The 27,824-nt window shown below is 38.7% G+C and overlaps 1 protein-coding gene across 1 annotated transcript in view; it reads right to left on the bottom strand.

The window, feature by feature from the left end:
• Nucleotides 1-5,373: 5,373 nt before the first annotated feature.
• RNF145 (ring finger protein 145) overlaps nt 5,374-27,824 on the bottom strand; it is an 81,678-nt gene continuing 59,227 nt past the window's right edge. Inside the window, exons 5-11 of the mRNA XM_026682139.2 lie at nt 25,370-25,605; nt 17,765-17,940; nt 16,424-16,564; nt 14,635-14,817; nt 11,474-11,621; nt 8,522-8,878; nt 5,374-6,163 (exon numbers count right to left, since the gene is read on the bottom strand). Coding sequence (XP_026537924.1) covers nt 5,741-6,163; nt 8,522-8,878; nt 11,474-11,621; nt 14,635-14,817; nt 16,424-16,564; nt 17,765-17,940; nt 25,370-25,605 — 1,664 coding nt within the window. The 3' untranslated portion in view covers nt 5,374-5,740. The remainder of the gene's footprint in view (nt 6,164-8,521; nt 8,879-11,473; nt 11,622-14,634; nt 14,818-16,423; nt 16,565-17,764; nt 17,941-25,369; nt 25,606-27,824) is intronic.

Raw genomic sequence — 27,824 nt, 5'->3', positions numbered from 1 at the left:
AAATAAATTATGAGGGAACTATGGGCTATTATTGGAAATAGATTTGAGATGGTAGCCACTTGCTTATATAATCAGCAGAAATTGAGCTCTGCCTGGAAGTTCTATTTCTGGACGTATAGGAGGAAAATTGTAGGGTTTTTTTTTTCTTGGCCTGCATTATATCATCATTTAAGAATGACTTTAATATTTTACCATCACTGAAGGGAAAAGATGGCTATAGAATCTTAATGATGGAGTCAATGTTCCAAGTCTTCATCCCAACACCAACTCCATTGACAGAGATCTCGCCAACGTTTGAAAAGCACAGAATCTTTTTACATAAGGACTGCAGCTTTGGGAAGGTAGCGTGTTATCTGAAAACAGCTATTGGAAAGAAGCAGTTGAATGGAAAAGGAAACTCCCCTAAGCTTTCCCAATTGCCTCTGACTACCATAATCAAATCAACAATTGGATGTGGGAGGAAATCTGGTCTCTTAAGTGGATTTCTAGAAGGTAGTATCCCTTGGTCAAACTCTGCATTTTTACATCACTCCACTCGCTTCCCACTTTCTGGAGAGTCTCTATTAATCCTTATGTTTGTATTATCAGTTGACATCGGGCCCTTTTCTATAGCCGAGAGAGTAAATGGATTAGACCTAGATGGTGAAAGATGTTACATTCCAAGCCAGATTTTAAGATTTGCTTGCTGGTTTTTATTAAGCTTCCTTTAAAATGTTGTACAATCTACATTTTGCTTGTTTGATTTATATCCTGCCATTTCTTCAAACAGCGTACTGATATATATCATAACCATTGCTCAATTCTGTATAGTGCTGTATAGATGCTTCTGGAAGCAGAAATATGGCCATTTTCAATTTAGTTTTCTTGTTAATCCCAATCTTCCCACACCTCTTTCCCCTATTTGTATCACGACCTCTATCTTATAATCGTCAGAAATTAGATCCCAGCAGATCCTTTTGACATATTTTACCCTTTAATTTCCTGAAGCCAGTAGTGGTGATGACCCGGGGTGTGGCACAAAAGCAACAAAGTCACAAAAGTAGGTAAAATCCCTTTAATACCTCCAACGTGGCCCCCAATGTCCAGTTATCATCGGCTGGAGACAAAACTCTCCCAAGAACAGTTTTTAAAGGGAAGAAATTCAGTCCGAACCCAAAGTACATATAATTATAAATAAAAACCAACACAAATCACAGCTGCAGCAATTAACGAGACAGGGCAGGATAAGGAATTGCTGACTTCAAAAGATAACGAAACACACAGTTGGGAGGATGCCAGAACCCAGATAAGACTTGACAAAGATAATTCATGCTTTGCTTCCAGCAAGGTGCTGTGCGCAAACACCCTTTTAAAATCCTATTTTCCCAGCAGCAGCTAATGAAGGGAATCAGGGCCCTTTTCTCCCCCATTACCCACATAACTCATGTTGCTCCCTTCTCCGTTCCTACCTGCATGCCCTAGGATGAAGAGGGGATGGCCCTGGGTCTTCCTCTGAATGCCCAGCTGGACTGTGCCCTTCCCCAGTGTCTTCCACAGCCACTGGAGCCACACTTCCACTCCCTGTCAGCTGCTCAACCTCCCCCTTGGAATCAGATTCCAACAGGGGCATGACACCAGTGTGCATGTCATATTTACTGCTGAATTATATTCTCTGAATCAGGGGTCTTCCAACTTGACAGCTTTAAGACTTGTGGACTTCAACTCCCAGAATTCCTCCTCCAGTCATGTTAGCTCAGGAATTCTGGGAGTTGAAATCCACAAGTCTTAAACTTGCCAAGTTTGAAGACCCTTGCTCTGAATGCATTTGCCACCAGAGACCAAGCTATATCAGGGATAGGCCAAACAACTTAGTCAGCCTGACCAGCTGACATTTTTGCTGCAAATTAGAACTATGCCACATTTAACCATTGGCCTAGGAGTATGACCGAGTACCCAGTAGAACTAATTAGGATTGGGAATTTCATAGTGAATTGTCAAAGCAAGGTACTGTGCCTTTGTGTAAGTTATGTTTTGTATATATGTCTTTAAAAAAAAAAAAGCTTGATAAAGCAACCACCAATCTGCCCTCACTCAACCTCCGCCCCCAGTGATCATTCAAAGCCTTTCACTCTCCTAAGAAGCTCCAATTTGAAACTCAAGAGAAAATGTTTTAGAGAATTCTGAAGATCTATGGAAGTTCTCAGTCACCCAGGTCTTGGCTGTCCCAAGGGTATTTTAAAGAGCTGAAGAAGCTTCTTGGATGAGAAGCGAAACATCTTCAAAGAAAAAACAGTTGCCTCTTGAAAAAAGTACCTTGGGGAGAATTCTGGAGATTCCAAGGAGTGAGTTCAGAGGATGGGGAACTAATGGGCAACAAAGGCATTTTATGAGTTCCTGCCCTACAGTCCCTATTCTCAGGGGTGGGATACGACAGGGTTAACTACCAGTTCAGGATTTACAAGCTTCTCTGCACACTGTGAGCCGCGCCTGTAAATCGTCATCAGCATGCTATGTGCAGAGACGCAGCCTTTGAAACAGCCCTCTTTTCCTGCTTTTTCAACTGCAGCAGTGCCTCGTTCAGCAGCTGAAGTTGAAAAACCAGGAAATAAAGATCAGGAAATAAAGAGCCCAGGTGGGCAGGTGGGCAAAAACATCAGCAGCTCTTCAGAGCTACCGGTTCTACAAAGGTGGACAGAACCGGTAGAAACCCACCCCTGCCTATTCTACAAGACTGGACAGCTATACAATCACCTTTAATTAAGCACATTCAGTGCAATACTGGGAGACATCAAGCCAAGTCATGTCCCATCTATCGCTGCTGTTTAGGTTTTTGATTTTGATACTTTGCTGTCCCAGATTCTCCCAGTCCACAACACAACACTCAAGAATTCCACTAACATGCTATTTTTTTCTTTCACTGTTTTGAAAAGTCACCCCCAAAGTTCTTCTGCCTTCCTGTACTTCTAAATGTGCATCTGCCTCCTTTCTGGGCAGAACTGGTGCTCTTCTGGTCAAATAATCTGTTTTCTGAGTGCTTATATTTGATAAAACTGCTTAGGATTGCATTTTTTAGCCACAATTCCTCATCTATAAAATGGGAAATATATTGACTTCCTTCTCAGGGTTGAGAAGATAAACAATTACAATACACATTGCATAGAAAACAATCAGATTGTAATTAGATATACTGAGAAGTTATATTGATTCCTTTTAAATTAATTCTGCTTAGGGCAGCTGAATAAGAATGCTGCAAATAGTAAACCATCATTATTAAAGTTGCAGATACCTCTAGAGTTTTATAGTAAACCATCATTATTAAAGTTGCAGATACCTCTGGAGTTTTATGGTAGTGAGGCAACTCTAATATTTAAAACTGGGACAATTAGAATAAATTTAATCATACTTCAGGTATTTTTTATATTCATCTTGCTAGTTGCATCTTGATTTTCTTCTTAATCTCATAATGCTTTCCAAGTGCTAGTGCCTTCTCTAATGCCTCAGGGCATCTCATTACAAACAGGTTTCTTCCTAAAGTAGTTTGGCCAGCAACCTGGAGGAATATTTAAAATATTCTGTGAGCACCTTCAAAAAATGACTTGCATTGTGAGGGTATCCTTCTCCAGAAGAAAAGCTAGTGAAGCTAAGATTAAAGTAATTGGTCCATAAATCAAAGGTGAGATGAATTCAAAAATAAAACTACTTTTTTAAACTCATAATTCTCTTAAATAAAAAATGTTCTCAGTTGGACTTTAAATGACTGACCTTGCCTGATTTTCACATAAGTGATCAGTTATCAAAATAATGAATCATTTAGCAGTATATACACAAAGCATCAGGCATTCACTTTGTGACTTTTGAGGATACAGAAAACTACATAGCAGGGACAAAGGAATCTAGATAAGCCATGCTATTTTCTATTAAATATGTTAATTTCACACAAAAGCACAATAGATTGCAGATAACTCCAATTGTAATTTGAAATGGGAAAGCCAGAAGTTTGTTTTGTGCACAAGAATACCATAAAACAAGAAGTCAAAATACACAAGGACAACATTATTTTGGCCTAGGTGCCTCTGTTTCCAGTCAGAGTGAGTATCCACTGTTGCTTTTTTTTTTTTCTTTTTGAAACTTTAAGGAACTGAAATGCAGTTCTCAAGATTCAATTGGAACAGGCACTCCAGCTTAGGTGTGACTTTCTGCAATGAAGCTATGGGCAAGTGGACACCTGCCGTTTATCTGAACAAGTCATGAGAATGCCTAACCTAGCAGAACAAATGTTAACATGTCATTAAGATAGGATGATAAGACAGGAAATGATCAAAAAGAGCAATGAGAGAACATTCCCATCTTCTTAGAGTGGTCCAATCATGATAGTTTACTGGAAGGCAAGTCTGTGGGTAGCATGTTCCTCTCAAGTCTGTTGTGTTTACTAAGAAAATTTCTCTATGAAGAAAAACAACCAAATGTAAAAAAAAAACTTGAAACGTTTATTAAGACATACAGTTATGTCTGTCAGTCTACACACGAGTTTGCTACTAAAAATAAAATGTCTACGATTCACAAAACAAAAAAATATCCACTCTTTTTGAGTGCCAAGCCTAATGTATAAATAAGTGACTCGTTCCTTTTCATATCAAAATTCACATAAAAAAATTGTCAGCTCCCACCCCCCCCTCCCAGTTCTACCTAAAAAGCCATGATGAATGTAAAAATTTAAATACACGCACAATCTTGTCAAGGGAGAAGGGGCAAAAGGAGAAATAGGAAGGGATCCTATTAAGAGCCTTAGGATTGGCATTTGCGGCATTTGATCATACAATTTATGTATTCATTCCCAAAGGTGCAAATATTGCCAGGAGATTAATACTGCTTTAATTCAGCTGCAAGAAATAATATGTATGTATGTATGTATGTATGTATGTATGTATGTATGTATGTATGTATGTGTGTGTGTGTTTTCTTATATATATTTATATATGTAATTGAACAGCACTGAGAAGGCTTCAATCCGCAGCCTAAAACTCCTCACATCACTCTCCTGAACTCACTGGTGGAGTTGAGAGAGAGGTCACTGGAGCTTTAATTTACTTCATACTGCCTGTACTATCCAAAATGTCTTTTTAAATGAAAAAAGACTAAACATTTAAGTGTTGAATACTCCAGCATTAACAAAAAATCAAGATTGCTATAGATTACATGAATGTAAATGCCCCATCTGACATGCCCAAAGCATTACCCCCCCCCCACCCCACAACATACTGGAGCACTGCTCTAGTCCAACACAGTCCTCCATATTGGCATTGTTGAACTCCAGGCCTCTACATGATTTTGGTCAGTATTCTTAACTGATCTCCATTTGCTGCAGAATGAGGAGCCAAGGAGACATGCATACTACTTTTGTCCTTCTGTTTAATTTTCTCATTTCAATATGAGCAATACTGACTTTTGTTTCACTAGTCTCTCTGTCTGTCTTTCTCTGTCTGTCTGTCTCTCTTCACCCTTTTCTTGTGTTCCTTCCCTTGAGATTCTCAGCCCCAAACATTCAACTCAGATTCCCAGATTCTGCCTTTTTTTGTAACACAGAGGCAGATTCTAAAAGCAGTTTCCAGTGGAACCAAGCAGCTCACAGAAATCAGCATGGGATATTATAAATACATTTTGGCCAGCATTCTGAGAATTACACTTGCTCACAACGAGAAAAAGGAGAAGACTCTGTCTGCTGAGCCCTGGAGTAGGTATTTTTGCACCAGCCTTTACTAGTTCAATTCTGGATGCCTCCTCTTAGATCCTGTGTTATCACCTCTTCCTGTTCTTCAGCCAATCCTTCTGGGGCAGTTGCTACGTGATTGGCTTCACTGGAAGATGCATTGTCCAAAGTATTGTAATCTTCCTTGACATCAACAGAGTCCTGCCCTATGACAGCGTGTCCATCCTCCATAGGCTCAACTCCATTCCCTTCCTGGTGTTGAATATTGGGGGCTCCAGTAGCTTCTTGCTGAATAGTACGTTGCTCTGCTCTAAGATTTACTTGTGGCACTGGATCTGGTCCAAGCCCAGGGGGCTGAGTGGTGTTTTTAAGTTGGCAATGGCACAAGGGACAGGTTTCTTGCACATACAGCCATTTCTTAAGGCAGCCCGCATGAAAAAAATGACCGCAGGGTGTGATGATAGCTGATTTCATGTCCTGAAAGGAAGAGGCACCATTATGACATATTAATTAACCACAAATACATTTCCCAAGTCTAATATTCATCATTACAATCATTACATCTAGTCTCTGCTGACATTTTTATTTGTCATTATTTACATATAGCCTGACTTCTTAATTTGGTGCTATCTGTATATATTGGATTTTAACTCCCGTTATTTTCAATCACTAATGGGAATTGAAATTCAGTAGATTTGGAGGGCACCATACTGAGACTTTATATTCTCTGCCTGAGTCAAATGTAATATCAAAAAACATGAAGCTTAACATTTCATTCTGGGTAGGCACTGTTTACATCAAAAGGTTAATGTACTAACAGTGAGTCTACATTGGCAAATTTATCAAGACACTGTAATTCTATGCAGAAAGGGCACACAATGCAATTGTAGGTATATCTTATTTGGCTTCTTAAATTTATGCTCAATCAAAAGCAAAACATGGTATATCCTACTTCTAGATCCCTTCATAGATAAAGATGGAAAGAAGAATCTTGTGTTGGTTCCAAACAAGCTGATTTCAATTCGCCACAAATTGTTTACTCAAAAGTAGGCTCTCTACAGTTAAACGTGCTTTGCAGGGGTGTTTCAGCATTTTTCTACAAGCATCATGAGGAGAACCACTACTGTCATCTAGAGCTGGAGGAGCAAGAGTGATCAGTACTCTAATGTGCTGAGCTTCTGAGGCTATTTCAAGAATCTTCAGAATGCAAAACACTGTAAGATCATCATTATTTATCCTTCAACTGCACATCAAATTGCTGCTCTGGGTTGCATCTGCAAACAAAACTTGAAGTGCTGCTGCTGCAGAAGTGCAATAGGAATCTTCCTCCTTCAAAAACGTGATCTCACAAAGCTGCAGGAATAGTCATGACTCACAACTTTCTATCCCTTGTGGAGGATATCCTGACACTTGATCTTTTTATTTAGTCAGGATCTACGAGCTGTTGCCAAAAATGCTTTTCTTTAGAAACACCAGATTCCCAAACACTCAAACACAACTATGGCTATTCACTTGTGATTTGGATTTGTTTTAGAGTTCCAGTTAGAATATATACAACACATTTTGCTTCTGAAGAATCATACAGAGGCCAGAATGTTGGTATTCAAAACCAATCCAAAGCTATAAAGAGGAATTTTTAAAAGGAAAATCTAAGTGACAATCAGAACCTGTGAGGAATTTAAAGCATGCTACAGAAGTGCTACCTCTGTGCTTATTTTAGTTTCATTGCAAATTGCTTAAATGGCAAAAACCAATTGAGATAATTGGCGTTTTAATTTCTGGTCAACTTGTTCTCTCAAGAGGCTAGGAATAGGCCTGACTGATTGGATGGATTTTGCAACTGTCATTGCCAAGAGAGGTAGAAACTAATAAGATTAGATAGCAAACATATAAACAAACAAATAACCCACCTGAACTATAGGAGGCTATAGAAAAAAAAGATGATGCTGGGACTCACCTACCAACATCTTATTCCTAGGTAAGCATCCTATAACTCGTTTCAGTTGCCAATATCAAAGTGAAACCCTTAATACTCAAGTTACTATTTTTTTTAATATCATATTATATTGTTATATTTTCATCCCACTTTTACCTTCCTTCTTTTCTGGGAGCTTAAGATGACATATACTGCATTAGCTCATCCCGTTTCTCCCTCTATCACAGGGGTGTCAAACTCACAGCCCATGAGACAGATGAGTCATACGCTGGTCACGCCCACCCCCATTTTAGCCAAGGGGGAAACAGTTGTGATACGCCACGTGACATGTCGTCGTTGTGAGTTTGACACCCCTGCTCTACCCCCACTCTGCTTGAGCTGACAAAAACAGTGATCGGTGTGGGCATTTCAGCATTACACAACACTAGCCTTTAAATCAATGCGGTTAACTCAACTCTGCGAAATGAAAGATGTGGACACTACCTCAGCAGCCGGCTTTTCTATATTTTTTATGCCAAATGGTGACAAGGCTGGTTAAGTTAGCGCTTTATGGGGCAGCTAAGCAGCAGTTGGCTAGCAAAGCTGAGGCATTTCTCTGGTCCTTAAACTTTGGCTTAAGGTAAGGTTTATGTAGCATAAAATATGGAAATGTAGGATCCCCGTTCATATAATTGTCCACTTTTTCCTCTTCTCTTCAGCAACTGGAGAAACTGGTCTTATGTTCTGGCACACAATCTGTGTAACCCTTTGTTACACAGCTCTGACAATTTCTGTCAGCAGGCAATTTCCCAGCTCGGCTTGGATTTAGAATTTAAATCAAACCCAAAGCTCCAGCTTTTTTATATAAAATACCACAAGGAGCCAGAGCTGAGGAAGTTCAGCTTAATCACAGCGTTTACCTGATAGCAGATGGCACAGATATCGTTATGCTGTTCCAACTGGTCTTTGGTGGCAGTGGGCAGTGATTTGATCTTATTGACAGCATCTCTGCGGAGAAGAAAGCTTTTCCATCCCAACTGAGCCCGAAGCCACACATTATAGTAGGAGTGAATGAAAATGATCATCGAGCCCATCACAGTCCATTCTCCAAAGATAGTCTCTGATACGCCATAGGCCACAACACAAAGAGCCACGAGAAACTCCAGCAGCCGATAAGTGCCGTTCACGTAGTAAATAACATCATCCATGTTTTCTACTGGCTCTTTTCTAAACTCTTCCACCATAAATAAGACATAAACGAAAAGTGTCCCCAGGACCTGAAGGAGGGGAAAAAAAACCCACAGCTTTTGATTAAAGCAGGCAAATCACAAGGTTGCAGCTTTTCAGTGTTAGCCTATATAGTTTTTGAAAATTACTAATCTTATAAATCAACTGCTATTATTGCCAGATGCTAAATGAAATCTTGCTTAACAAAGTTCAAATCCAGGGCTTGCAAATATGCCTGTGAGAAAAAAGAAAGAAAAAAGATTGTGTACAGGGTTTGAGAGCTGCTCTACACCTGGATAAAACAGACTTTTGATCATGAGCTCAACACATGCTCTGACCACACGCCTGAGTTAGTGAGGGTTTTTTAAAAAAAATATAAATTTAATAAACAAACATTGCAGATGAAATACAAATGCTGGGTTCTATTCCATGTTCTGGCGCCAACATTTTATATTTATATTTCCTTGGCAATGGATATTTTGTATATTGATACCCTGTTTCTCCAACAATACGGCCTGCCCCAATAGGAAGTCCCAGCATGTTTTATAGGCATGAAATGAAATTAAGCCCCTCCCCCCAAATTAAGGCCTATATTAAAACATGCGAAATGGGGGGGAATGGTGGGGGGGCTTGCCATTAGGAAGTACTTTTGTTGCACACCCTGATATGTGCTGCCTGCGTTGACCCCGATACGAAGTGTCCCACCAACGCCGAGGTCAGCATCCAAGCCATCGCTGCCCGCCCACCCAAAGATGCAAGAGGGGGGATTAAGTCACCCCCGAAAAGACGGCCTAGCCATTTTTGGGGGGCTCAAAAAAAAAATAAGACCCGGCCTTATTATATGAGAAACACGGCATAAATTTATTATGACGTATTTTAGTAATCTTTACAAAATAAGCCAATACCATGTTTCCCTGAAAATAAGACCCAACGAGGATCTTTGGATGCTCATAAGATAAGCCCTACCCCCAAAATAAGTCCCAGTTAAGATTGTTAGCCCTGGGGAGAGGGATATGGGGCAGCACAGAAGACGGAGAGCACGTAGTGCCAACAGTTTTCAGCAGCAGGCGCAGCCCACCAGCCCCTTGGCCAGCATGCTTTGGGGCTATGCAGCCTGCGCAGTGCAGTGAGTCTGAGCACTGCGACCGCTGGACTGGCCCTCCAAGCAGCAGGTGGAGACAGAGGCACGAGAGGGAGACATGCAATCCAGCCCACCAAATGTGCCATTGCAAAGACAGACGGTGTGGCCGCCCACCTACTTCATCCCATCATCTGACTTTGCTTGTCTGTGGCTACAATGAGGCAGGCAGTCACGCAGCACATCTGGATGACATGCGTCCCCCCTGTGCTTCTGCCTGCTGCTTAGAGGGCCGTCAGGGCTCAGACTCACTTGTTCTGCATGGGCTGCACAGCTCCAGAGTGCACCAGCCAAGGGACTGTCAGGCTGCAGCTGCTGCCGGACACTGTCAGCACCCATGCACTTGCTGCCTCTTGTGCATGTGCCGCGGGTGGCACCAGATAGATAGATAGATAGATAGATAGATAAATAGATAGATAGATAGATAGATAGATAGATAGATAGATAGATAGATAGATAGATAGATAGATAGATGTGTGTGTGGGTGGGTGTGCTTGGCGCGTGTGTGTGTATGGATGTATGTGTATACACACACACACACACACATATGTGTGTGTGTGTGTGTGTGTGTGTGTGTGTGTGTGTGTGTGGCATTCAGCTTTGTTCGGGTATTTTCACGTCATAGTTAGTGGTGCTTTTAAAGTTGTAGCAACGTTTCAGCAGAATCTCATCTGCCATCATCAGGCTTTTGTATAGTGTATAATGTATACACTATACAAAAGCCTGATGATGGCAGATGAGATTCTGCTGAACGTTGCTACAACTTTAAAAGCACCACTACTATGACGGGAAAAATACTCCAACAAAGCTCTGAATGCCATACATGAAAGTACCAGCGAAACTTAAGAAAATACACACACACACACACACACACACACACACACACACACACACACACACACACACATATATATATATATATATATATATATATATATATATATATATATATATATATCTTATTTATATATAAACACGGTATATTGTGCTTGGCCAGAAATAGAAAGTGCTGTAAGCAGGAAGGTGCAACTTTCATTAGCTCAAAAGCTGTAACAGGATTTGTCTAGAATGTTAAGGGCCATACGCCAAAAATGGGCAAGATGTGGGCACAAGCCAATGAGAAATCTTAAGGAGTTCTAAGGGCAAAAGGGATGCCTTAAGAACCACACAGCTTAAAAGACCCATTTTGCCCTTCCCAAATCCCAAAGATCTCTCCAATACAAAAAAATAATAATTTATTGGCCTTATTCATTCAAAAGGAAAAAACAGGAAAACTATTGTTGCACATCTATGTCTGTCTGTGTTTCTATCTGCTAGGAGTCAAAAATAATTTGATGCCACATAATCGATCAGTGTAGGCAATCCTTGGGCTGCATATTTTGCACATCTCCTTTAAGAGAACAGGTGGAAAATGCTCCTTTGCATTCTACTTTTTTCAACGTCTTGCTCAATCTGCACCTGACTGGCTCTTGCTGATCATAGGAATAAAGAGGCCCTTACAACTTACCTGGAGAGAAGTGAGGATGCTGCTAGAAATGATGATCAACAGCCAAAAGTCCATGTGGAAAAACTGACAGATCATGTAGGCCATGTAAGCTGGGAAAACCAGCAAGAACAAACATAGACTCACAGCGCGAAAATGCTTCCAAAGGCTCCTATAAAAAGAAATTTCCCTTTAGAGCTGAGAATAAACTTCAATGCAATCACAGAAAGGACTGGCTCGATTACATGGTTTTATTTATTTGGATTCCACCTTTATTATTATTTTTTACAAATAATTCAAGGTGGCAAACATATCCAACATACCTTCTTCCTCCTATTTCCCTGCAACAACAACAACCTTGTGAGGTGGGTTGGGCTGAGACAGAGTGAATGGCTCAAAGTCACCCAGGTGGCTTTCATGCCTAAGGTGGGACTTGAACTCACGGTGTCCCACTTTCAAACGTGGTGTCTTTCGTATCATAATTTCCATTTCTTCCTCTATCCTGAAAGTATGTAAGTAGCACCCATCTGTGCCTCACAGTTTCTCTTTGAATACAGTTCAACAATTTGGTGGCTCTATTTGGAGGAATCTGGGAGATACCTGATCGTAGTATCTGAAGGCTGCCTTTGACAACCTTGCCTTAAGAGAATATTATAATGCAACAAAAACCTTCCTTTGGAAATGCGTTGTATGCTGACATGCTGCAATTATCAGTTAATTTGCAGAGTACCATTTCTTACAACCCTGTTGTCTTAAATTAAATCACCACTCAATGGAACTGAATCGAATTTTCTGAGGATATATGCCCATTCAGCCCTCTATAATAGTTCCTGATTTGGCTACTATTAACTTTTTTTCCTCACAACTTGTCCAGATTTTTATTTGTCCAGGCTCATACAGAGGATCCAATCGGCTAGGAGATGGAGTTAACCCTTGCCTGGACGCTCCTAACCATACAAGGGAGAATATATGTCTTCCACAAGACCTTTCAGATCTGCCCATGAGACATGGCTTTAGTATCATGGATAGTTATTCCTGACCTCCCTTTTAACTGACAACAACCACAACATCCAATTTGCATGATACGGATTTCTTGAAACATAATAGTTGCATGCTATTTTGTAATCTTAGACTGCTCATGTAACGGGCATTGCCTCAAATAGATTTGTTGGAATTTCTGACTCAATCTTAATTTCTAAGAAACATAAAAACTAATCCTCAGAATCATCAGCAGCTCAGGTAAAAGATGTGTTAGGACAACAAAAATAACATATGCCTACCACCAAGACTACCCCAGGTTAAACTCTGGTAACCTGAACATAGTTCAGAAGCCATTGATGTGTGACATATTCTGCCTTGGTTGAGCCTCTCTATGCACAGAGAAGAATGGCTGACTATAGCCAGGCTAACTGCTTTTCTATTTTATTTTTTTTCAGAATGTGAGGTTTCCACCCACCTATACCTGGGGAGAGTAAAGTTCGGACAGCACGTTATTGCTTAATGTACAAATGAATGTGGAATGAACAGAAGACAAAACTGCTGAGGAAATTTTGTGTAAATGCACAGGAACGACATGCATATTCACGCTGTCTTGGTTTATATTCTCTTCTATTGGAACAGTATTTTTTGGAATGCAAACTGCATTGGGATTCTAATCGCATTATCGTATTACACTTGGGATGGCTGAAGTTATACAATCATCTGGCTTCCGCATGCGTGTGAATGAAGGAAATCAAGTCCCAAAATAATAGAATAAGACAAATTGCCTCAAAGAGTAGATGTTAGGGAATGCAAAAACAGACCGCAAAATTAACAGCTTAGCTCCTTTATCTATGGGTGAACATCAACAAATGAAATGCCGAACACTTTGTGATATAATTTGAATGTGTGGTCAGCCTTCAATTTCATAGGATCAATCATTATTACACAATGGCAAATCACACTGCTTCTTATTTCATGACCCAATTCAATTGAACTAAGCTAATTACATGCTTCTTCAATCTCATCTATGTGTTATGAGGGCCTCAATACTGTACTATCAATCATTCATGGTGACTTCAAGATACAAGATTCAGAACTGAATATTTAAGAACATTAATGCACTATAATTCCCCCTCCTCCAGATTTTTCCCCAGCTATCTGGTTTGAAACCAGCTAATCAGAATTCCCATGTGCCAGTATCAACCTGCAGAATTAAGCTAGCTATTCTCCTGTAGCTCTGCTGTCCTCATTTCCCTTTGCTAAAAAATTTAATGGCAACATGGTGCAAGCAACAGATGCCGCTAACAGGTGACCTCCAGCATAACAGGCCCAGTGGATAAAAATAAACCTCCTCATATATACAGTCCTTTCTGGCTACCCTGGAGAGGAAAAGTGAAGTAGAGAGGAAATATAAAAAGATGAAAAGCAGCACTAACCCAATTTTAGAACCAATTTCTGATAAAAGTATATTTCTTTTACTCTCTCCAGTCACTCGCCATCTTTCCCTGGATTTTATATGCATTCCATATATTCTTCTTGCTACTGGTTAAGTTTGTTCCACCTTCAGTGTGGAGCCTGAGAACTCTTTCCATACAATAGACATAAGGCCAGCCAGAAGAGAGACTGCCCAACTTATCTGCACATCATTGTATCTCATCTCTGCAGATGCAAAGAACAGAAATCATCCAGGTTGTGGTGGAGCTTTCAAGGGCTGTTAGGCTCAGCTGCTCCCTTCTTCCTTCACGATAGCATATGGTAAGCCATGGCTTGTCTTAACCTGGATTTATTTTAAAGCCATGCTGGCCTTGACCTATATGAACCTAAGATAACCTGAGATACCATGCCCCGTGGAACATAATGGTTGCTTTGACACAACACGTTAAACCATCTTATCCATATTGCTATTTTATCCCCTATAAAAATGTGCTCCCCCTATCAGACAGACAAACTGCTGTCTGTTTTGTCCACATCAGTTAAGCTATGGTTTGTGCTTGCTCTGTAAACTATAGCAGCAAAAAAAAAAAAATGTAGCTTGTCCTTTGAATTGTCCCAAAACAGTGCATGAAGGAAAAGTATGTGAGCCTCGGAATTGGGGAAGTCTGGCTTGTGTTAAATTATCAGCCCTGAATCAAGACATAAAATATTTACATCCAGAACAAGAACAATCAAATGATGGCTGCCTATACTGAATGCTATTGACTTACTTGTCTCTTGAAGCTCCCAGAGCTAAGACAATGGGGTCTGCGATCTCCAGCATGGACTGAAGGATGGATGCCACCACAATGAAGAGAATAATACTGAGCAGGAAGGCCCGATGCACCACTTGTAACTCAATGAGTCCAGTCTGCACAGCCAGGATCAAAAGTGTGACTCCTTCTGTCATCCCCCTTTGTAGATATATTTTTAAAGGCAATGAAAAAAAGGTCAAGAACAAAACTGTAGTTCTCGGGGATCTGAGGCAGTTTTAAAAGCATGTGACTACTATAAAACTATCTTCGAAACCTTCTGATGTAGCCCTTATCAGATGATCCCAGCCAAAGGACTCTTGCTCAACAATTCTCAGAGGGAGATTTTATCTTGACTTTAAGCTATTTGTGAATTTGCTGGATAGACAGGCAAAGCACCATCCTTCAATGTTAGTTGTTCATCAATAACTCAAATGAATAAATGTTGCCTGTCACTACCTCTCTAAACCACAGCTCTCTAATCTATAGATCAGTAATCTATGGTGAGTTTGTACAGTCGGGTGTCACATAAATATATTTTATCTTGTCTTGTTTGAATACATTTCATATTTGCTGCACATTCCTGAACATTACCCACATAATTTAAACATGGCAAGAAATATATACGTATTTTAGTCATTATGATGACAACGATATGAACCAGGATGGTTTTGTTCATGCGATCTCCACTTGAAATGGTCCCAAATCACTTTTGATTTCTTCCAACTTTGGTTCATTTTCAAGTCCCAATTCTCTATAGATTAATAAGCTTTTTCTAGAGCAGAGTTCCCCAACCTTTCTGGGTTGGTGGCCCAGAGGGGGGAGAGGGGCAGGTGCCTTCATGCGTATATGTGCCCGTGCAAACGGGATGGCAAGTGCCCATGCAATGCTGTGATGCTAGTGCCTGTGGCGACAATAGAGCAAATGGGGATGCACACGCATAAGTGCACGCATTGGCCAGCCACTCATGCGGCCTGATCACCAACAGGCCATTGACTGATAACCTGCCGCGTCCCACAGGTTGGGGACCCCTGTTCTACAGAACACCTGACTAATGTTTGCTATTCTATTTTTTTCTGGTGAAAGGAAAAGGCTTCATCTGTTGCTGAATACAACTGAAAGCAGGTTTTTAGGTTGAAATAAAGAGAAATGGTGATAGAAAGAAGTTTACAAGTCTGTGTTTCTCAACCTTGGTGATTTTTTTAATATGTGTGGACCTCAACTCCCAAAATACCCCAGTCAGCATGCTGACTAGGGCATTCTGGGAGTTGAAGTCCATATACGTTAAAGTTGTAAAACACTGCTATAAGTTCTGAAAATTGCAATGCTACTAGCATCTTTTAATATACATTGTGGAGCTAAGAAACTGGAGGAACAATGAAAAGAAAGCTATACATCAAGGTGGCAAGCAAATGAGAATTCCACCTGAGGTAGCAAAGATGCTGTACTTTAGAAAGTAGGGTCATAAGAAGAGGATTCAGTGATCCTTCTAGCCTATCTTGAGTCCAGAGATTCCAAACGAGTTAAAGAAATTTTCCCCAATCCAGCAGTATAAGTATACGGGTGGGACAAAAGGAGAGTTGTACTTCTATTAATAAACAGTAAGCTTCTTAGAAAATATATATTGTATCTAAAAATAGTATCTGAAGGTATTTGGGGGTGTTTGTTTTAAAGAGTTTACACTGTGCAATATATTTAATTTGCTTTGGAATAATAAACATGGGATAGGCCTTTAAAGGGTTAGAGGCACTGTTACTTGGGTGCTTACCGATTCATAGCTGGATCATTCATGAATGCCCGGTAGCCTTGCAGGTAAAACTTGCAAAGTGTTAGAACGCCAAGTGCCACAAAAGAGACAGTGAACACCAATCCCAGTAAGGAGTAAGGAGTGCTACAGCATTCTGCAATACTAGGGAAAAGAGCATACATCAACATTAGAATCCATAGAGTTCTTAATATAAAGGACAACCAGGTGTACTACATGCTGTTGGATAAAATGTATTCAAAGAGAAGACCATGTGCGGAAGAGAAGTTTAATGCAAGATCATTGGTAACTCCAAAATGCATTCAGTTTTTGTTCAACGATACTTCAATTCAGAATTATTTCTAAAGATGCAAAATTAAACAGATGGAATTTGTAGCATCATTTCCCGTTTATCCAAGCATTTGAAACAAGTAGATAATAGCTGTTAGGCAAACTATATAATGGATATAGTTCCTAGAACTATTCGATAGATATTTTCTCTATACAATGACAGGATTTTGTGGAGCCAAGGATCACCTTCTATAAACTAAATACAACTATAATGGAAGAAACCAGATTGTCACATAAAGTCTAAATGTCTTTTTTATGGGTGACTCCCCCTTCAAATAATCAGAATCATCATCAGAATAAATTCCACTTATTTCTAGTATTCAAACAATTTCATCTGGCTTATTATATAAAAGCAAACTGAGTATCTTCAGTGGAGGAAATTCATCTGAATCATCCCTATTTCTTTTCCAGCATTTCATTTCATTTCATGCTATGTTGTTCACTAACACTTTATTCAATTACACCAAGAGTTTTGAGGACAGTCTTTAAAAAGAGCAATTTTTCAAATCCTCTAATCGTGAAGATTGTTTTATCTAATACATTTTTTCTAAATAGCTCAGAACACACAAAATTGTATAATGTATGATCCTAAGGGTCCGTAATGCTGAGATCAAATAAATTAGAGTGCCAAATAAACTCTTCCATGGGGAAAGATTACACCTAAACTGAGCAGTTTCTAGCTTAAAAAAAATACCAAAGCCACCCATTTCTGGTCATTTTGACTACTAAAAAAAAACCCACTTCTCCCAACACTGTTCTCTAAGATAAACATTTTATTTTATGAGGGAATAAATATTACAAAAGACCTTCACAATTCTTTGATCTAGAAACAATGCAAGGAGGGAGGGAGGGAGTGAGGGGGAGAGGGAGAGAGAGAGAGAGAGAGAGAGAGAGGAGAGAGAGAGATGCTTGTGAGATGAATGTGGTTATCTGCTTCATCTCATTTGTAGAACAGAGCTTTCAGCCCTTTTCAAATAGATTAACTAAGGCCAAGAGTTGACAATTGCTAATTACCTTGTTAGGAACAGAAAGAGAAGCCTCTCCCTAGAGGCTGGCTGATCCCGAGTGCTGAAATAGGAGTAGATCTGAAGAGCAAACAGTAGAAGCCAGAAGACCATGAAGAGAACAGGGACAACCAGCTGGTTCCACAGAGTCATCCCCAGGGCCAGCAAGCCATAAACTTCTACTATCTGGAAGAGAAGATATGAGTTTCTTATTCAATTCTGAAACATCAATCCAAATAAATACCTCATGAATGTTTACCTCAAATGAATGAGCGTTTGCAATGGGATAGCTTTCCCTACCCACTATTTTCCATGCACATTGGCCCACATCTACAAGCATTTGCCATCTGGCTTTAGATCATGAGTTGTGTACAGTACAAGTGTTATTGAGTGTTATCTGAATGTTACATACATACATACATGTGTGTGATGTGTGTGTAGATAGAGATGGATAGATAGATAGATAGATAGATAGATAGATAGAGATATAGATATAGATATAGATAGTTAGATAAATAGTATGTAACACATCTATAAGGCATTAGGTTGGAATTTATATTTATTCATTGAATTTATGCCTGCCTTTCTGTTTATTCCAGCAATCAAGACAGTTTACTATTATAAAGTATACATCAAAACAAAATTAACAGTTAAAATCAGAAAATAACCCAGTCATTAAAATAATTAATAACTAGATGCTTGGCAAAAGAGACATTCCCCTAAACACTCCCAAGAATTGAAAGCAAATGGCTTAGGGAGTGCATTCTGTAGCTTGGCAGCCATGAAGGAGAAATTAATCAAGGAGGGAACCAACCTAGAACTAAGGAGAAATTGCCTGGCAGTTACAATAATTAATCAGTGGAACGACTTGTCTCCACAAGTTGTGGGTACTCCATCACTGGAAGTTTTTAAAAAGAGATTGGACAATGATTTGTTTGAAATGGGATACGGGTTCCAGCTTGAACAGGGGATTGGACTAGAAAACCTCCAAGATCCCTTCCAACTCTGTTATTATGTACTACATTTGATAGTCAAGCTCCTGACAGTGGGAGAAGTAGGTCCATTCATCATTGCCCTGGAACACAACCACCCTAAATTTTGTCCAGTTGACAACTAGTAGCACTGCAAATCTTTCAGTGGCAGCATCACACGATTAATGTACCTTGCACCAGTCAGCAACTTGGCTACTGTTGAGTTTCATACCAACTAAAATTTTATTTATTTATCAAATTTATATAGCCAAAGTAAGTAGTCAAAATTACCAGATAATTCTGGATTCTTTTAGCTGTTGAAAATATTTTAGGAGATTAGGAAACATTTCACTTCACTGCAGTTAGAAGACAGGAAATTGAAGAGCTTGTTGTCATTAGTATAGCTCAGGCATTCCCCTCTGAATGACCCATCACCATTTTCAGCACCATAAAAGACAAGACCAACTTCTATGGGACATCATAGGTCAATAACCTTCAATAACTCCCAGCTCTATTTTGTTGACATGTACTGAGATGAAGGACCACAGCAGTACATCTAAGGTCTAACTTATTAGATTACCTAGAAGGATCCGGTATCACAAGCTGGCAAGAAATCCAAGTGAATCAGTAAGGTTGGACAGCCTACCAATTTCTGGTGATGGTTATCTACCAAGGAGATCAAAGGAATCTTAGTACCACGTAGACTAAATCACAACTGAAATGGTATCAGAAAATCAGTTTCATCTCATTAGATGCATAGTGAGAGTCAGTTTGGTCTGGTGATTAAGGCACCAAGTTAGAGATCAGGAGACTATAAATTCTAATCCCACTTTAGGCATGAAAGCCGTCTGGAGGACTTTGGGCCACTCAGACTCTCTCAACCCGATCCACCTCACAGGGTTGTTGTTGTGGGGAAAAATAGGAAGAGGAAGGTGCACTGGATATATTCACTACTTTGGATTATTTATAGGCAGGATAAAAATAAATAAAAACGAATGCTGTCTTACAAGCCAAAGCACGCTCACACACTAACACTGACTATTTTTTGCTACATTTCTGCTGACAAATCATATAACTCAAGTTTAAAAGAAGCGGGTGACATAAATATGAATCACTACATCCTCCCACTCCTTTATGTTATATTGCTGCTATTGCTCTTTAATTAACAGTTCATGGTGCAGACACTGATGTGTGCATGACAATTCTGTTTATTATTAAGACCCATGTGATGACTTGGCACCTCACAGCCCTAAATAAAGCCCCAACTCTCACCTAGCTGCAGCAGAGACATACTTTTTATTATACTGCCTCTTCTACAGAGATATTAAAGAGTCGGGAACATTGCACCTCTTTTTGTAGATTTCCCAGAATATAGGGTTTTTTTTGGGGGGGGGGTATTTAACTACCGCTGGCAGACCAATACCATCTCACGTCTCTGTCAGTAGCCAAATTTTCCTTTCCTGCCTCTAAGATCAGAAGCCAAATTCTGATCCAGAGAGAGAAACATTCTGCCTGTGGTCACGTTTCTCCCCCCCCCCCCCCACTTTTGTTGCCTTTTAAAGAATAACATTTTTTTTCCTTTTTTTCCTTTTCCTTTCTGCATTTCAGACAGCAAATGGAATGAATGAAATGAAAACGAAGCTTTCCTAAAGGGCAGCATGTCCAGGCAGACACGCTGGGGATTGATTTTTCTCAAAGGAAGAATTGCTGCAGAGGATTAATGTGGGAATGGAAAAGCAAACAAGGGGGAAATGAAGTGTGATCCCAATGACTAATTGAGCTGGGGAGGAGATGATTTCCCCTAAAATCTGTGTGACTTCCAGTTTAATTACAGCAGTGCTGAGCATACCAGTCTGCTTGGCTCCTAGAAAAGCCTCTGGCATTGTGGCATTGTGGCTCTAGCACTGAACAGCTAACATTCAACGACTAAAAAGCATTCGGTTGCTATCGCTATTTGATTACATATTGGGGAAAGGGTTTTTTTTTTTTTTAAATATCCAAACTGCTTTATTTGAATGTATTTATTATAAAACTATAGTGTTATAGTGATAGATATATTATGTATATGAATAAGATGAGAATAGAAAAGTAATACTAAAATAATGAATATGGCTGTGAATTTTAATTGTTATTGCACCCAGGCAACACACCGTTAAATGGAAGATGAATTGTTTGTATTTAAAATAAAATAAAAAAACTTATATAAAAAAACTAAACTCTGGAGGTGTCTACAGAGTTGTCTTCTTCATCTTCTTCTTTAAATCGGTAGTCTAAAAGCTGATACTGTTCTTTTTCCTTTGTGAGCATTTGGCCAACTGATGCAAGAAGCTGCTTAAGATGGACAATATCTTGAATTAGATTCACATTATCTGGACCCGCAGTCTGTGAGCAAACATCACCATTCTGTATCACTTCGGGGCCCGTACTAGTTTTTCCTATTTCCCTTTCTAGGATCGCCTAGAATAGAATAGAATAGAATAGAATAGAATAGAATAGAATAGAATAGAATAGAATAGAATAGAATAGAATAGAATAGAACTTCTGAACAGAATAGAACAGGATAGAATAGAATTCTTTATTGGCCAAGTGTGATTGGACACATAAGGAATTTGTCTTGGTGCAAATTCTCTCAGTATACATAAAAGAAAAGATACATTTGTCAAGAGTCAAGAATCATTAGGTACAACACTTAATGATAGTCATAGGGTACAATAAGCAATCAAATCATACTAGGAAACAGTCAATATAGATCGTAAGGACACAAGTGACAAAGTTACAGTCATACAGTCACAAGTGGGAGGGGATGGATAATAAGGAGTGATGAGAAAGTTAATAGTAATAGTAGTTCAGATTTTGTAAACAGTTGGACAGTGTTGAAGGAATTATTTGTTTAGTAAATGTGATTCCTGGGTCTTTGGCAAATCAGCAGCTAATTGGTATCTTTCACTCTGATCAGTTTAGACAGAGGTCTCCAAACTTGGCAGGTTTAAGACCTGTGGACTTCAACTCCCAGAATTCTGGGAGTTGAAGTCCACAGTTCTTAAACTTGCCAAGTTTGGAGACCTCTGAGTTAAGAGTTTAGATAATGTCTCATTCAGCTGGGTTTTGAGCAATGTTAACTCTTCATTCTGCCTTGCTGCTTTAAAAATGGAAAGTTTTCTTTCTAAAATTCACAGAATTCTACCAATGTTCTGGGGCTAATCCTGCCTGGCTGTTTCTTTTAAATAGCGCGGAAGACATTTGTAGCATCTTTTCCCAAGATTTCATGACAAAGGGACAGGTTAAGAAATCCAGGGAAGCTTATCAAAGAGAACTGCAAGGAATGCAATGGACTGAGCTTTGCAACTAGTTCTACCTTTACTTTTCCCTCCAAGAATTGAGGTTTTAGAACTGAAATGCTCTGGAAAGGTACCTGCAAAATGAAATTGACTCTGCTGCACATTTTCATCTACTGATGGCCCTTTCAAGTTCAGTATTAATGTAAGCTGAACCAACTTTTGTGTAAGATGAGTCAATTGTCAGACTGGCTTTGTGTAATAAAAACCTTCAATTTCAGTAAGAAGTTTTAGGTTTTTTTTTTTAAAGCATCAGAAAGCATGCAGTTTCTTTTTTTAGGAGAAATAAGATTGTGATTACAATGTGCTATTAACAAAAGTTGCTATTCCTAACTAGTGATTACGCAAGATTAGAATCTTAACACAAAATCACTGAGCTATAATTATATTACATTGCATACCAATTGCTTGAAATGCAATTGGGGGCAATTAACTCTGTGGCAATTATGTTACTTTATATAATACTCTTCCTTTGTTCTGTTCGGCACTGTACACTGTTATTCTCAAACACTGTTTATTTTTTATTAGCATCTTTCCTACAAAAACTGCAGGACATAGTATCTTCTAAATAGCTTAAATATTCTGAGTAATTTACAAAGAAAGTTGGTAAAATGATAGTATGGGCACTGATCCTCAACTATAACACGGTTTGCATTTCTCAATAGCTGCAAAGTTCCCTCCCTAGGAAATGCTCTCCTTTTGGGGGGTTCTGGAAATCAGTTATTTTTGGGGACGGGATGAAAGAAATATGCCGCATTCTCTACCTTCAGAACTTCATAGAAAAGGCGAAAAAAATGAAATAGATCCAATTCTTCAGATGCAATAACTGTTTTGTAAAATGCTGACATAAGTTGTCTTCGTACCTAACTGTTTGTACATGTGACAATGAGGACATAATCAGGTAGCTTTTAAATCAAAGGATGAAATTTAAGGAACAAACTCTAAGGAGGTTATGACATACACAGAAAAGGAAGACAAGAAATCTGTACACAGAAAACCCTTGGATGTTGTTTCTTCTCTTAGGCTATTTGGAAGAATTCCAGTGGAGCGGCAGCTTATTAAGGATTCTGTCCTGTGGGCAGCCCAGTCTGCATGCACAGAAGTAGGAAAAGGTTGCCCACAGCATGAAAAGTATGCATCAATGCTCCAATTAAGTGGTATCTAATCCTTATACAGCATGGTGGTTTTGGTGAGGATTCAGGTAATTTACATCCTCATGGTGCCAATAGCAGATCTAGCTATGGTCGTTCAGTTTGTACTTAACAGATCTGTAAGGGTCTTTTAATTCCAACTTTTACGTCAGCAGAGAGAGAAAATGGATACACAGGCAAACCAAGAACTCATCTTACAATTTTTCTTTTATGCAGTTTCCTTAGCTTCAAGCGACACAAACTAATTGTTTTGGTTAAAATGTGTTGAACTGTAGACCCAGGTCCACATCTCCATTCAGCAAATTATTTGGGACTAGTTCCCAATGTAGCACTAGTTACATGTTTAACATCACATTAATTGATATTTATCATCCTTTAGGTCAGTCTTTTTCTTTCCTAGAGATGATAGGAATTTTAGTTGCAAAGGTTCTAGGGGCATTTGGCTGGGATGGGCTCTTCTTCATGGAATAAACTAACTAGCTGAAATAGCTTTGATAACTTTTACCCACTGAATTCTCCCTAAATGGCACAGAAAGAAAATGGAGTTACAAGATTGCTGTTTTAAAAGAGAGCAGACCATCTTGTTAATTAACAAGCTGATGGTTATTTATATGCCTTCAATTCTTCAGCTGCATTTGAGATTGCAACAACACAATTAGCAATTTCAGTGGTTCATTAACTTCACAACTTAAGAAGTCATAGTATTTTTTAATCCAAAGGATTTATTACAAACACACAATGTTTAGAAAAGAGAAAGACTATCCTGATTTAGCATCCTGGAATGATGTCAAAATGCACTGTTTGTAGGTGAAATTTTAAAAGATAAAAGTCAGCAGGGGAAAAAAAAAGTTTGGTCTAGTGGTTAGGGAACAAAGCTAGAAACCAGGAAACTAAGTTCTAGTCCCAACTTAAACATTAATGCTGAGTGGATGAGTGTGAACCAGTCGCTCTCTTAACTCATTGAGTTTTGTAGGGAAAGTAGAAAGAGGAAGGAGTATTACATATGTTTGCCATTGTTATTTATAAAAATATAATAAAGATGGGATAAACAATATTTTAAAAAGTTGCAGGCACTGATATTACATTAGAACAGTCCAACCTAAAATCCATGGTACTTTACTCACTATTTAATAAAAAAAATTACACCAATAAATAAGGCTTAATAAAGAGCTTGATACAGGATGTAGCTTTCCAAATGATTATTAGCCCTTTTAAACCTGTCTCACACTCATTTTTCATCACTTAAAAAAAAAACAAAATCAAAACACAAAAAAATATTTTATTCCAAAACATTGCCATTCTTCTGCATCAATATTGTTTTCATACATTCAGCTATAAACCAGTGTTGAAAGTCTAATGAGAAATCAAGAGGTTTATCAACTAATATTCAAAATGTATCTAATTGACAGCAGGAAGTAAAAATTCCTGCTTTAAAATCTCTTACACTAGTATGGACAAAACAGTATTTTCTAATATATATTTTTCCTTAAAATTCCCAGCTACCCATTGAATAATATTACCAGGTTTTGTTTTCACTCATTTCCTAAAATGTCATATAAAATACAGATAATCCTCAACTTACAACCATTCATTTAGAATGAATAGAGAGAGGGCTGTAAAGCACTATAAATCGGTATATAAGTCTAAGTGCTATTGCTATTTAGTAACCATCTGAAGTTGCAATGGCACTGACGAAAATGACTTACAACTGGTCTTCTACTTATGACTGTAGCAGCATCCCCACAATCATGAGATCAAACTTTGGGGTGCCTGGCAATCAGCATGTATTTATGACCACTGCATTGATTTGGTGTCATGTGATCACCATTTGCAATCTTCCCAGCTGGCTTCTGATAAAGTCAAATTTGGGGGAGGGGGGAAGAAGAGCTGGATTTGCTTAACGACCATATGACTTACCTAACAATGGCAGTGATTCACTTAACAACAATCATGAGTCACAACAAAGGTAAAATTGGATGTGATTTACTTCACACAACCACCTTGCTTAGCAACAAAAATTCCCGTCCCAATTTTGGTCATAAACCGAGGACAACCTATATTTATCTTGTATAAACACAAATGAATAATTTACACTGGTCAGGGTCCCCCCACCCCCAAAAATATGTATCATCAGTACTGTTTACAAAATAGCTCTTACCTGAACAAGTTCTCTATAGGCAGACTTGGCTAAATTGTATGGCACCAAAAGATTCGACGCCAGGAAATAGAGGACTTCCAAGCCAGTGAACACCATTGCAAATTTGTTGATGATGACAATAGTTTCCAGGGGAACCAAGCAAAGCCGGGCCAGCAGAGGGAGCATGTGAGCAGAGAAGAGCCAGATCTGCTTGGTTTTCATGACACAAGAACAAAGAGTGCAGACCACCAGCTGACCTGCAAAGGATTAAGAACACCAAACAGTTAAATCCTTTCACTTTATCAAAAAAAAAAAAAAAAAGGCAGAAAAAAAGTTTCTCCTTATAACTCTTTTTTCCTCTCTATCTCTGACACTCCCAACCAATTAGTATCACATCTTTATTCTGACTGTCCCTCTCCTTTAGCAATGACAAGTGACTTGCATGAGTAATTATGGGTTTGGCCATTTACTTTTTTAAAAAGAGGAATATCATCTCTATATCCTTGAAGAAGGCAATGGCAAACTGTCTTCTTACTCTTGCTGTGAAAATTACTTGGCGCTTCTGTGAAATCACCAGGAATCAAGCGTGACTCAAAGGAGACTTCTTTTTATGCCACTGGAATAAAGATCTCATATACATTTTTAAAAATCACATATGTTTTTATTTTATGGGAAAACATGCAGCTCTTAGTTGGCTCTTTACTGCCCAATTTCAATAGCCCAATCTCAGAAACTTGCAGAAACGGGGAGTTTATGAATATTCACTTTCAGTTTTTCAAAATATGCATATAAATATTTAAAAAAATGAACTAAATTAAAAAACAACTCTTGACAATAACACATCATCCTATATGCACCTCTGTTTTTTTTTAAAATAGTAATATTTAAGCTCGATTCCTTTTGAAGTAAAGTGGTCTGAAAATTTGAAGACAATCAGTTCCTCATATACTTGGCTTGGCTCATCATTTGTAACAACTTGTGGAAAACTTCCCTTAAAGGGTAATTTATATAAACTAAATCAGCTCATAATCACCAATATTACAACAATGTTATAAATTGAGATGAAAAAGACCAGACTGGAACAATGTATCTACTACTTATGTATTTAGGCAGAGTACTTCAAATAACATTTTCAATAACTTCCAAGTACATTGCATTCTTGATAAATTTCATACTACAACCCATAATTGCTAAGGACCCTTATACTGCACTAGTAACTCTTGCTCTAAAAGATATGATACTTAGGAGTAATAAAAAGCACACTTGAGGTACAAATGGCGTAATACAGTATAAAACAACCATTGTTTTTTAAATCTTTACATTTCCTTGCTAGTCATTGGCTACATATTAGCTCTTCATTAAGTTTTGACCTTCAAAGAAACTTTTAAACTGATGATTCTGTTTGACTTCATCTTTCCAGTGTTTAAGAATAGCAAATTACATGCTCGCAAAAAATGCAGTGAGGCTAAATAACAGACTCACACCCTTCTTAGAGCAGGTTCAAACTTAACTATATTGGCTCAGTAAATGTAGTTTTATTAAAACAAAGACAATTCTGCCTTTACCAGTGTGAAAATCAGGTTACTTGCAACCACAATTTCCATGTATAATCTTGAATTTAAACAAAATCCATTTTGAATATTGATAATACACTTCCCTGATGAGAATGTAAGTGCTTGTTTCTGATATCTAATGCAAAGTTGACCCTGTAAGGTGGTTAAGACATCAGGCTAGAAACTGGGAGAGCATGAGTTCAAGTCCCATCTTAGCCAAAAAAGCCATCTGGATGATCTTGGACCAATTACTCTCTCTCATCTCAACCCATCTTACAGAGTTGTTGTTATGATGAGAATAGGAGGAAAGAGATATATTCACCGCTTTGAATTGTGTAGAATACGGTAATACAAAAGCCAAACATGAGAATCAAGCCAGTATTTGGTACTTTCATCAACGAACAAGTCTTATAATAATGTTATCACTTCCATTACTTCAGTTTTTGTCTTACACTATATTTAGTAATGATTTTCTTTATACAATTCTTTTATAATGCTGTTAAATTTACATTCTGCTTTCCTTCCAGCAGCCCAAGGCAATGTATTCCTCCAATGTATCTCAGCAATTTCCTTTTCAGGTAATTTGGGGCAGAGTGTATATGCTAAAAGTCACTTTTAGTGAGTGGTAGGTGTGTTTCCAGGCCGAGGGTAAACTTTAGGGATGTACAAACTGGTTTATGTATCATGTTGTAGATGGCTTAGATGGTTCATGTCTGAACTGAAGCACGGTCTGAATATGGAATGAAATGACACTGCTTTGTTCTAGATAAAGACCAAAATGAAGTTGTTCCAAAGAGAAATGCAGAGGAGGAAAAGACCAAGAAGATCAGTGAGACTGGCAACAGTTGGGGAAAGATCTGGGAAGATCAAGTAGGTGAGTGGCTCACTAGAGAGATCATGACAGGATAAGCTAAGGGGTTAAG

The sequence above is a fragment of the Notechis scutatus genome, chromosome 2 (assembly GCF_049901735.1).
Source record: "Notechis scutatus isolate UNSWTSFEM ecotype Mainland chromosome 2, rNotScu1.2, whole genome shotgun sequence".
NCBI lineage: Eukaryota > Metazoa > Chordata > Lepidosauria > Squamata > Elapidae > Notechis > Notechis scutatus.
Note: the sequence above shows the minus strand (reverse complement) of the source record. Positions and strands in the feature narration are given on the sequence as shown.